The sequence below is a fragment of the Erpetoichthys calabaricus genome, chromosome 8 (genome assembly GCF_900747795.2).
Source record: "Erpetoichthys calabaricus chromosome 8, fErpCal1.3, whole genome shotgun sequence".
Classification (NCBI taxonomy): Eukaryota; Metazoa; Chordata; class Cladistia; order Polypteriformes; family Polypteridae; genus Erpetoichthys; species Erpetoichthys calabaricus.
Window position 1 is genome coordinate 57448160 of NC_041401.2, and position 12778 is coordinate 57460937.

A 12778-nucleotide genomic window follows, 5' to 3' on the forward strand; every position below is an offset into this window, starting at 1 on the left:
TTTCCTTTATTCTGATCTTATTAAATAAGTATGTCTCTTGATTTTGCAACTTTTAAAATACTTAATCATACACTTTTTGACAAATCTCAGATGCATTTGATGTTTTACTTATTAGCAGACTATTCTTAACTTTTAAAGAGTAACTTTAATCTAGGATTCTCTAAGGTATTGGATACGTAAACTAAAACAGTAAATCATATTAAAAAATGAGTAATTGGTTTAAATTACTAAAAAATGTTTCATTCCACAATGAGGCATGTTTCTTTGAACAACGATTTTACAGAAATCAACAATCAATGTAGTTGATTCTTTTATGTAAAGCTATTGTTCAAAATAAAATTTGTTATAATTAACTAGGTTTAGCAGAAAAAAAATAAAAATTGTATATAATTAGTGCTAGTCAAAAATAATAAAACTTGATTAAATATATAAAAATAAAGTTTTACTGACCCAAACCAAACATAAACATGTGTACATTACATATATATTTTCAATAATGAAATAAATACAGACTGCTAATATTTAAAACAGGTTATTAGAAGGTTTCTACCAAAGTAATATCAAGAATCATAGGTGAACAAAAATAAGAAACTAAACCATCTTTACTAATATAAATATGGAGTAAAAATGATGTTTAATCTGAACTACCACTAATAATGAGCAAAAATACACACAGAAAGATTGAAATAAAGTGTCATGATTATTTAAAGACAACATTAGTTCAGGTTACATTTGACATCTTGAAAAATATGTTTTTTTCTACAGTTTTTAACCTGAAGCTGCTTAATAAGAACAGACAAAAAATAAGGCAATATCGTGCAGTACAATAATGAAGAGTTTTATCACAGTAATTGTAGCATAGCCAGAAAGATAAAAGAAGATGTGATACCACAGTGTATTGCTGGTTAGAAGAGACTGTCAGGAGCGGAGGTGGGTAAGAAATTGCAGAATACTGGACAGGCTGAGTAGAAGACTGGAGTGGCTGAATTGGCTAAAGAAGCAAGTTTACATGTGTGTTAACAGTTGATTAAAAAAAAAGTTAGAAGGCAAAACAATAAATGTTAATGTTGAAGAGAAAATCTTGAAAATACCTAACTAAAGAATATATTTTATGAAATAATTCAATTTGTTTGTAAATATGATCAGGCTAAATATATGCGTATAATGAGAAAGACATTATACAATCAATGTATTTTTAAGATGTTATAATATTATGACTGTAATCAGGCTTATAAATTACGAAATTCTGAACGGAATACTGTATATATTATAATCCCACAAATCCAAAAAGCTGAAAACCTTTGAATACACAGAAATTAATTTCTCTTGAAAATATCAGAATTGAATGGTTAACAATGTATAAAAAAATTCTTCCCAAATTCTTATTCATAGAATTGATTTCACTGAATATCCAAGTATAATTAATCTATGTTTAAATAATTTGAGTTTTAATGTGTGATTTACTACACAGGTGTTCCCAGAATTGACAAAACACATAACTGACCTTTAAGTGAACTGTGACATTTTAACATAAAAATATGACAGCATTTTGTGCCAGTGAGAAGTTAAAAACTGTATGAATGGAGCATCATTTTAAACTACAAAGTTATCTAACACCTTGCCTGAAGAAGGGTCCTGAGCTGCCTCAAAAGCTTGCATATTGTAATCTTTTTAGTTAGCCAATAACTATCATGCAGTAGCATTGCATCCATCATGGCTAACATGGTACAACACCCAACTACTATAGCAGGCACACAAACTGAGATTTTAAGAAGTTCAAGAGATTTATGCAACTCTTTGTAGACTACTCTGAATTTATTCTTTTCATCCCCTTTAGCCAAGGGCTTTGCAGTCTTGCTGTTATTTATGCAGAACGCCCAATCCATCAGAGAGTACCAACAGTACCTAATTATGTAGACAAATAATACTGGAGCAATGAACATCCAAAACTTAAGAAATCCTTTAGAATCCTTTTCTAGCTTTATGCATTTCTAAAACTCATCTTTTACAATTCTCTGATGTTTCTTTTGATTAGGGCAAGGTTTACATTAACAGATCTTTCTTGAGAAGAGAAGACTATCAGTAACTAAAGTGTGTTGTCTTTTTTACAGTGCAGAATACCTACAAACACTTCCAATCGCATGTCATTAATTGGAACACCTAACTCCAGTTAGCTTCTGGAGAAATCACTAGTTTAAAAAACACATACTTTTTACACCAAGATGTGAATATTTTAACAATATGTTCAACATTTATAAGAAGTACAGCTTTTTCAATTATTGTAACCAAGTTGAAGATTAAACAGCATTGTTAAAGTCAAGACGGAGGTAAAGAATTTAGGGGTAACTGTTGACTGTAACCTGAATTTTAAAATCGCATATTAATCAGATCACTAGGACAGCATTTTTTCACATAAGAAACATAGCAAAAGTTATATCACTGAAAGATGCTGTGAAATTAGTTCACGTTTTTGTTTTCAGCCGACTAGATTACTGTAACGCACTCCTCTCAGGACTACCCAAAAAAGACATAAATCGTTTGGAACTCGTGCAGAATGCAGCTGCTAGAATCCTAACTAGGAAAAGAAAATCCGAGCACATTTCTCCAGTTTTGATGTCACTACACTGGTTACCTGTGTCATTCAGAATTGACTTTAAAATACTGCTTATGGTTTACAAAGCCTTAAATAATCTCGCTCCATCTTATATATCGGAATGTCTGACACCTTATATTCCAAATCGCAACCTTAGATCCTCAAATGAATGTCTGCTTAGAATTCCAAGAGCTAAACTTAAAAGAAGTGGTGAGGCAGCCTTCTGCTGTTATGCACCTAAAATCTGGAATAGCCTGCCAATAGGAATTCGCCAGGCTAATACAGTGGAGCACTTTAAAAAACTGCTAAAAACTCATTGATTTAACATGGCCTTCTCATAACTTCATTTTAGTCCTGATGCTCTGTATATTCAATTAATTATCATAACTATTCATGGTGGCTGTAAAATCCGTACTAACCCCTACTCTCTCTTCTGTTTCTTTTCCCGGTTTTCTGTGGTGGCGACCTGCGCCACCACCACCTAATCAAAGCACCATTATGTTCCTACATTGATGGATTAAAAGCCAGAAGTCTACATGATTGTCATCATCAAGTCCTTCCATGAGAACCCTAAATACAAAGAGGACTGTTCATTTATGTTAGGTAGAATGCCCAGAGGGAGCTGGGTGGTCTCATGGTCTGGAACCCCTGCAGATTTTATTTTTTCTCTCCAGCCGTCTGGAGTTTCTTTTTTTGTTTTTTCTGTCCTCCCTGGCCATCGGACCTTACTCTTATTCTATGTTAATTAGTGCTGTCTTATTTTAATTCTTACTTTGTCTTTTTTTCTCTCTTTTTCATCATGTAAAACACTTTCAGCTATATTATTTGTATGAAAATATACTATATAAATAAATGTTGTTGTTGTTATGAGTAATTAATGAAAAATTCTAAGTAGTTCCAAAGGGTTAAAAAATATATGAGCAACTGTGTGGTGTGTTAAAACAGTAAATAATTTTAATGGGTTCAAACAGTGTAACAGTGATACCTTGACTTACGAGTGTCCCAACTAACGAGTTTTTTGAGATACGAGCAGTCTCTTGGCCGATTTTTTGCTTTGAGTTGAGAGCTACAATTTGGGTTACGAGCCAGCTTCAGATACCCCACCCCACCGCTAGTACATGCAGCTCGCCACAGTGAACGCCCCAACATCCCGTGACTCATTCGTTCACTTTAAGCAGTTAGCTTGCAGTGGAAACTTCAGTGTTGTGCTCGCAGTTATTTTGCAAAGCTTTGTTTTTCCAACTATGGGTCCGAAGAAAGTGAGTGCGAAGGACAGTGCAGAGAAGAAGCAGCGGATGATGTCCATTGAATTAAAGAAAGAAATTATAGAAAAACATGAGCAAGGTGTGCATGTAGTCGATTTGGCGAAGCAGTACGAGAGTAGCACTTCTACAATCTGCACCATACTGAAGCAGAAGGAGCCGATAAAGGCTATAACGCCAGCCAAGGGCGTTAAAATCATTTCTAAGCAGCGGACATCTATCCATGAAAATATGGAGAAGCTGCTGATTGTGTGGTTGACGGAGAAGCAGCTCGCAGGAGATACCTTGATGGAGGCTATAATCTGCGAGAAGGCACGAGTGATTTACGCTGATTTGCAGCAGCAGACTCCAGGCACTTCGAAAGACGAGGCATCAGGTGAGCTGTTTAAAGCCAGTCGGGGCTGGTTCGAGAATTTTAAAAAGAGGACCGGCATTCACTCTGCTGTCAGGCATGGTGAGGCAGAGAGTGCAGATATAAAGGCAGCTGAGGATTACCTCAAAACTTTTGCAGGAATTATAGCGGCCGAAGGATACATCCCCCAGCAAGTCTTCAATTGTGATGAGACAGGACTCTTCTGGAAGAAGATGCCAAGGAGGACTTATATAATAGCAGAGGAGAAGAGGATGCCTGGTCACAAACCCATGAAGGACAGGCTAACCCTCGCACTGTGCGCCAATGCAAGCGGCGACTGCAAGATTAAGCCACTGCTCGTTTATCATTCAGAAAACCCCAGAGCCTTTAAGTCACAAAAGATTATGAAAGAAAGACTGCAGGCTATGTGGAGGGCAAACCCAAGGGCGTGGGTCACCAGGCAGTTCTTTGTGGAGTGGGTGAATTTGGTCTTTGGTCCTGACGTTAAAAAATATCTCCAGGAAAATAACCTACCTCTGCAAGCCCTTCTTGTCCTAGACAATGCGCCTGCTCACCCACCTAACCTTGAAGATGACATCCTCGAAGAGTTCAGGTTTATAAAGGTTCTCTACCTTCCACCCAACACCACCCCTATCGTGCAGCCCATGGACCATCAGGTGATTTCTAATTTTAAAAAGCTCTTCACCAAGCACCTGTTCTGCCGCTGCTTTGAGGTGATGGAGAGTACAAACCTCACCCTTCGAGAGTTCTTGAAGGACCACTATAACATTGTGATATGCCTCAGAATTATCGATTTGGCCTGGCAGGCTGTTACAAAGAGGACATTGACCTCTGCGTGGAAGAAGCTGTGGCCTGAGATTGTGTCTGAAACGGAATTTGAAAGACTTGAATCCGAAGAGGCAGTGGTGGAGGAGATTGTATCCCTCAGCAAGACCATGGGCATGCACATGGATGAAGGTGACATCAATGAGCTCATTGAGGAGCTCTCTGAGGAACTGACAACGGAGGAGATAAAAGAGCTACAGACGCAGCAGCACACGGAGGTTTTGCAAGAAATAAGTGACGCGGAGGAAGTTCTCTACAAGTGAGATAAAGGAAATGTTGGGAATGTGGAAGAAACTTTCAGACTTTATTCAAAAGAAACACCCAGAAAAAGTTTCAACTGGGCGTGCGACTGTGCTATTTAAAGACACTTGCATGACGCATTTTTGAAACATTCTGAAAGGGAGGATGAAACAGACCTTATTGGACAGGTATTTTTCGAAAACCCCTGCAGATGAAAGTGAGGAAGGTGCGGCGAAAAGGGCAAAAATCAGTGAATAACATTCAGTTCAGCCTTTCTCCACCACCTCCGTCAGCATCTTCAACTCGTCTGATCTCCAAGGTAAATGCTGTACATTATACATTGTACTGTACTGTACTTAATAAAACCAGTTTATTGCAGTACATTTTATTGTATTGTGTTTTTATACAATATTCGTTATTTATAAGTACATTTTTCTTATTTAAAAACATGTAACAAAAAAATTGTACTGTTATTTGGGGGTCCGGAACGGATTAATGACATTTCAGTTCATTCAATGGGGAAAACTGTTTTGAGATATGAGTATTTTACTTACAAGCTCGGTCACGGAACGAATTAAACTCGCATCTCAAGGTATCGCTGTTTCTGTCCACCCTGGCCATCGGACCTTACTCCTTTTTTTAGTTTTGTATGAAAATGTGCTATATAAATAAATGTTGTTGTTGTTGATTCTAAAATATATTACTAGCAATGGCAAAAAAAAAACCTATATGGAAAGAGAGAGAACTTTTACAGTAAGAAAACCACAAAGTAATTTACTTATACAATAAAACTGAGATAAGCTACATGTTCACAAAGGTAAAATTTAAGAGCTTCTCAACATCTGACAGTGAGTCAAGCAGCAGAACACAAAATTTAATAGTAGGTTGAATTTAATTAAGGCAACAGAGTTGGCACTAAAAGAGGCCCAACAAACAATGGATGCTGCTTTATATGAACATGGCTATAAATATATAAAGGCACTACAACTTTAAAATATGGGTAATACAGAAAGATCTACACCCCAAAATGTCACAGTAGTCTCTTCTTTTTAAAAAAGCCATTAAATTATACTGTATACGGTTCTGCATGTTTCATATACAGATTTTTTTTCAATATTTATTTTAAATTATAGGTCATTTAGGCTCAGTCAAGAAAATTAAAATCAAACACTGAAAAGTCCAAGATTAAACTGGAGAATTATTTTATGTTATATCTCTTTATTATAAAAGAAAATCTTGAAACGAGACGAGACTATTGCCAAGAGATTTTTTCAAGTTGGTAGGGGGGTCCTGCCCCCCTCTCAACCATTTCTGGTTAACTGCCCACGCCCACAGTCCTCTCACTCATGTGAATGCTTATAAATTTTTACGTTTTCCTCACTTTAAGTTCCCAATAAAAGATGACTTATTATGTCCAAATCTTATTGAAGAATTTCATCCCAAAGAAATGAGTACATGGGCAATCCTAGCATCAAGAAACGATGAAGTCAAACAAATTAATGCGAAAATTGTTGATTGGTTACACGGCAAATTGGTTAAATGCATATTAATAGACTATGCTAAAACAGCTGGTGGTGATGGTGCAGAAGATGAAAACATCAACTTACAATATCCCATTTGAATATCTACAACCGTTAACACTGTTCGATCTTCCACGGGCCGAATTACTGTTGAAAGAAGGATGTATCGTAATGTTATTGCATAATTCATGTATGAGTGATGTGTTATGCAATAGGACAAGATTAGTTATATTCAAAATTGGTCGAACAATTCTAACGTAAAATTTTAACAGGTGACAAGAAAGGTAATGTAGTACAACTTTCGCGGATAACATAGACAATATAGGAGGAGATATGCCATTCATATTAAAATGTTTACAGTTTCCCATTAGAATAGCTTTTGCAATGACAAATAACAAATCACAGGGACAAACAGTCCCAGTCGGTTCATTTATTAGAGAGAAAGAAACGATATTCACTCATGGACAGTTATACGTTGCGTTGTCACGATGTACGTCCAAACACAAAATCAAAATTCAATGCGATATTGATGAAAAGTTAATTCAAAATATTGTTTTTACTCAAGTTTTATAGTAAAAGTGTAAGTTTAAAAAGTATTTTTGCTTTAACACAAAACAATTTTCTTTCAGTTTATTACATTTTACTACTTTTTTTACTATGGTTAATTACCCACTGTAATGTAAAATAGCTAGTTCTATTATGTACATGTAATAATTCCCATGAAAATAACAATCTGTTTAAGTTGTACATTCGCTTCCCCATACATTCGCGGCAGAGCCACAAAGTGGCTAGCGCATATTGCCTGCCTGGGGGTTGGCGAGCAAAGCGAGCAGGGGGCAGAGCCCCCTAGTGATACGACAAATGTGTCAATTTTGCAGTATGACTAGAAAATAGGTGCAAATAGGCTAATCCTGCTTCTTGTCTAATCTTACTTTTTTCTCAGTTTTGTATCTCCATAAGTATTTCCTTCACAAATACAATTGGCACCACAGCATAATAATAATGTTGCAGGCGCTCACTGGACTTACACTTGGGTAATCAAACAACATAAATATAAACAAAGCACCGTCCCTCTGAATTCTGCTTTTTATTTGAATTGAAAATTAAACCGTGTAAATTACAGTCATTTGTTCACTGGAATACATATTAAATTAACTGATGATAGTTTTCAGCCAAATATGGAAACTTTATTTAGTACTGAGACACTAAACAAATTGGAAAGAAATCGGAAGAAGCAGTAATTGTGTACAGCACAAACCGTGACAGAAAATAAAAACTACAGTAAGATTAAATAAAACAGGAACAAAATAGCATAGCCATTATATAAGATATATCTTGCTTGTGGCTACAAATAACATTCACTTATGTGACTGTACAATTAATACCTCCTTCAGTGTTACTGCTTGTAATGAAAATGCATTTGGAAGCAGGCTGTCATTCTGTTTCCGGTCCTTGATATTAGTGAAAAAGTGGATTTAAGAAATACTAAATACAACACATTTAAATATACTGTATCATGTTTAAGCATTTTGTCAAATATATATTAGACCATTTCTGACTGAAGATAGCTGTTGCAAAAGAACCAATCATGTCATCTATACAATTCTTAGATGTATCCGAGTTAAACTCTCATCAAACTAACCTGTGAAAGAATATGATTAGAGGGTTGTTGTTGTTGTAGAGGAGGTGGAGGGGGCTGCTGCATAGGGGTCCTTACAGACTGTTGTGCAATGGCAGGGTTGTACACAACTTCAGTGCCATCAGGGTTAAAAAATGGCTGACCTGAAAAGATGGAGGTAAAAAAATTCTCAATACTAATTTATTTGTTATTTTTTCTTGCTTAGATTTTAACTACTACTTAATTATACCATTATTACATTACATGTATTGATGTATTTTATTTCCAAGGGTATTATTCAAAAAACATTAAAAGACAAAAGTCCTTTTCACCTGTTTTTGAATACTGTTTAGGTGGGACACACTATGCAAATGGTATTAAAACAGTTTAAATAAAGAATGGAATACTTACATAGGAACATGTCTTGTTAAAAACATAAAAACACTGAAAAAATATGCAAGGGTTTTATTTGCATGATTCAGGTTTCTGGATGGATGGATGGGTGGATGGATAGATAGATAAAATGTCAAACCAACATTAAAATGAGAATAAGAAAAAAAACCCATCCTGAATTCTATCATTCTGAATCTATGCCACATTTCAAAAGTGAATTGAACCTTCAATAAGTATAATTTGTCAAACTTGAGCAATTTAGATTTGAATTAAATTTGAAACAGGTATCCTAATATTAAATATGGTACAAAAAATGTAAATGAGAAACACAAAACAAACTCCTTGTTTTCTTTTTCATTCAATTTTATAACCTCTTAGTGTCAGTTAATACTACATTATAATTTTCACTCATAGTACAATTTTATTCTATATTAAACATTTGTCAGGTTTACACCTTACATTATTAATATTTTGCTTGCTTTCACAAACTGCCAGATATTATATTCAATTATTAAAATAGCTGACTTTTAAACCTGGACTGGTGCGAGTGAGTGCAGATGCCTGTATGAATGTGCTCATTGATATGTGTTCCTTCCACGTTAGTTCTTGCCTAGTCCCATATTCTGATAGGACAGGTGCTATCTCCTAATGACCCTGTAATGGAAATAGTGTGTTTATCAAATGGGTAACTGGCTCTTTTCTTTCTCAGTAGAAAACAAGTGCCTGAAAATCATGGACAAATAAAGAAGTGGATGTACATTAAGGGAGAAAAGAGGGATTTTAATTATTTTTCTTTTTAATAACAGATTATGTGATGGAAGCTTGAGAAAAATTACATGAATATGTTTAAAGTAAATATTCTATTGCCTTTTAATAAACAACTGGATGAGATACTCAGATGAATTAAATACAACAATCTTCCAAATGAATTTAAAGCAGCAGGGTTCTTCTTTGTAGATCCTAATTTCAAATGTTAATGTTTTAAAGCAAGACACTCTAAGGCAAGAGTGTAAAGATATTAACAAACAACTCTTACTGATTAAAGATGAAGATAATATTCATTTCTTGCACTACCACTGTATTTTTTTTTTTAACTAAAGTTTAAAAATAACATTGCATTAGTTAGATAAAAACCTCATCCTTTTGACACATAATTTAACATTTTTCAGGGCCAGTGTTGATCCCAGACCATTATTTCTATCTGTTGCTCTTAAGGTAATGTGTATATAAAAACAATTCACAAGAAAACAAACCTTAACCAACTAAAAGCATGCTTCTTTTCTTACGAACTGATTGTTAATACGACTTTTCTCAGATCACCTCAGTACTTTCTTTAACTCAGGTTTTGAAATGTAGGAAGTAATAAAATGCTGATGTGTGACTTCCAATATGGGTGTGCTATCTGGAAGTGACAAACCTGTCTGGTTGCACTCTATTGATCTGCTTCTTGTTTCCTGTCTTGAACAGCAATAGTAAAAGACGCTGCTTCGTTCTGCCTCCTGTGAGTATGAAAGAAAATGGCTAAAAAAATATGATGGACTTGTCCCTGCAGGAACTAGGTCTTTTTTCTTCTTTATGCTGTTGACATTCAAAAAAGTCCTTTGGAAACATATTGTTAAAATTTGACACACTGTTAAATTGCACAGTAAATCAATGAGATACATTTAGGTCACTCCCAAATATGAGGACTTTGGAGAAAATAATACACATTTAAAAAAATCCAAGCAACAGTTATAAAAATGGTGTAGAGTATCGACACAGGCCCTGTTTGCATTAAAAATAAGTCCATATCTTAAAAAATTGTCACCATTAATATTACTACATACAAAAATATTTACTTATGTATAATAAACAAATGCATTTTCTTCAAAATAAACAAGAAGTATAAGTAAACTGAAAAACATGAGCAAATAAAGAATGACTATAATAAAATAAGCAAATAATAGCCTCATTCAACAGGGTATAACCAATTGAGAAAAATGTTTAAGATAAATAAATACTTTAAAATACGTAATTGAATAAATATTACATCTTGTTTTTATTAGAAAATGATTTAAAAACTTTTCATAATCACTGATGTCTGTATTTTAAACATATTGACACCCAAAAATATCTATTCTGACATAACCCTCTGTTGGAAATGTAAAAACACAAAATCACCTATAAACATCACACAAACATAAAACACATTTAATAAATATATATATCACAACTATAAAATAAGGTATGATCAGTGGATACCAACCTGTATGTGGGTTGATCAGAACACTGCCAGGTGGTATCCCTGTAGCTTCCAACGGAAGCAAATAGTAGCTAGTGCTAGTTGTTGAGGACACTTGTCCATTCATGCCACCATCAAAGGAAACAGAATTACTAGTGCTGACAGGAGGATAGACAGCAGGAGCACCATGGGTAGGCTGGCTTAAAGCTGTAACAGGAAGTGGCTGCTGGGTGCGAGAGAGCGAACCCGTAGACGACCCTACACTACTAGAAGACTCAGAACCTGGGAAAGGAGTAACGAGAAGGTCTTTACCTACAGACACAAAAACCATGTTTATTTTCTATGCACAACAAGACATGCTTGTTTTAAATGCATACTCCTCCTTACATCTTTAACAGCATGTAAGGTAACTCCATTTATTTTCACTTAACACAATAAAGATCAATGCTTATTGGACATAAAAAAATTTAAAGTGTCCCTTGAGCGTCTCATTATTAGTAAGGGTATAAAGTTAAAACATTTTATGGAAGATGTTCAAATAAATATACATTCCAGAAAAGCATGAAGAGGTGACTAGAAAGTTAAAATTACACTGTAAAAATGAAGATATCAGTTTACAAATCTATGTAAATTTAATATCCAATAAACAGCCTTTTATTGTACAGGACCACATGCATATCTAACTTGAGAGATGTATTAAAAAAAAAAATACAAAATAGAAACAGACTAAAACAGTAACACAATATACATATACCCATTCTCTCTCTCTCTGTATGTATATACAGTCATATGAAAAAGTTTGGGAACCCCTCTTAATTGTTTGGATTTTTATTTATCATTGGCTGAGCTTTCAAAGTACCAACTTCCTTTTAATATATGACATGCCTTATGGAAACAGTAGTAGTTCAGCAGTGACATTAAATTTATTGGATTAACAGAAAATATGCAATATGCATCACAACAAAATTAAATAGGTGCATAAATTTGGGCACCCCAACAGAGATATTACATCAATACTTAACTGAGCCTCCTTTTGCAAATATAACAGCCTCTAGATGCCTCCTATATAGCCTTTGATGAGTGTCTGGATTCTGGATGGAGGTATTTTTGACCATTCTTCCATACATATTCTCTCCAGTTCAGTTAAATTTGATGGCTGCTGAGCATAAACAGCCTGCTTCAAATTATCCCATAGATTTTCAATGATATTCAAGTCAGGGGACTGTGACAGCCATTCCAGAACATTGTACTGCTCCCTCTGCATAAATGCCTTTGTAGATTTCGAACTGTGTTTTGGGTCATTGTCTTGTTGGAATATCCAACCGCTGTGTAACTTCAACTTTGTGACTGATGCTTGAACATTGTCCTGAAGAATTTGTTGATATTGGGTTGAATTCAACTGACCCTCGACTTTAACAAGGGCCCTAGTCCCTGAACTAGCCACACAGCCCCATAGCATGATGGAACCTCCACCAAATTTGACAGTAGGTAGCAGGTGTTTTTCTTGGAATGCGGTGTTCTTCTTCTGCCATGCAAAGCGCTTTTTGTTATGACCAAATAACTCAATTTTTGTCTCACCAGTCCAAAGCACTTTGTTCCAAAATGAATCTGGCTTGTCTAAATGAGCATTTGCATACAACAAGCGACTCTGTTTGTGGCGTGAGTGCAGAAAGGGCTTCTTTCTCATCACTCTGCCATACAGATGTTCTTTATGCAAATTGCGTAGAATTGTA

At 35.0% G+C, this 12778-nt stretch overlaps 1 protein-coding gene across 1 annotated transcript in view; it reads right to left on the minus strand.

Moving 5' to 3' along the window:
• LOC114655504 (R3H domain-containing protein 1) overlaps positions 1–12778 on the minus strand; it is a 176599-nt gene that overhangs the window by 101060 nt on the left and 62761 nt on the right. The window contains exons 15-17 of the mRNA XM_051930563.1: positions 11070–11327; positions 8456–8595; positions 890–991 (exon numbers count right to left, since the gene is read on the minus strand). Coding sequence (XP_051786523.1) covers positions 890–991; positions 8456–8595; positions 11070–11327 — 500 coding nt within the window. The remainder of the gene's footprint in view (positions 1–889; positions 992–8455; positions 8596–11069; positions 11328–12778) is intronic.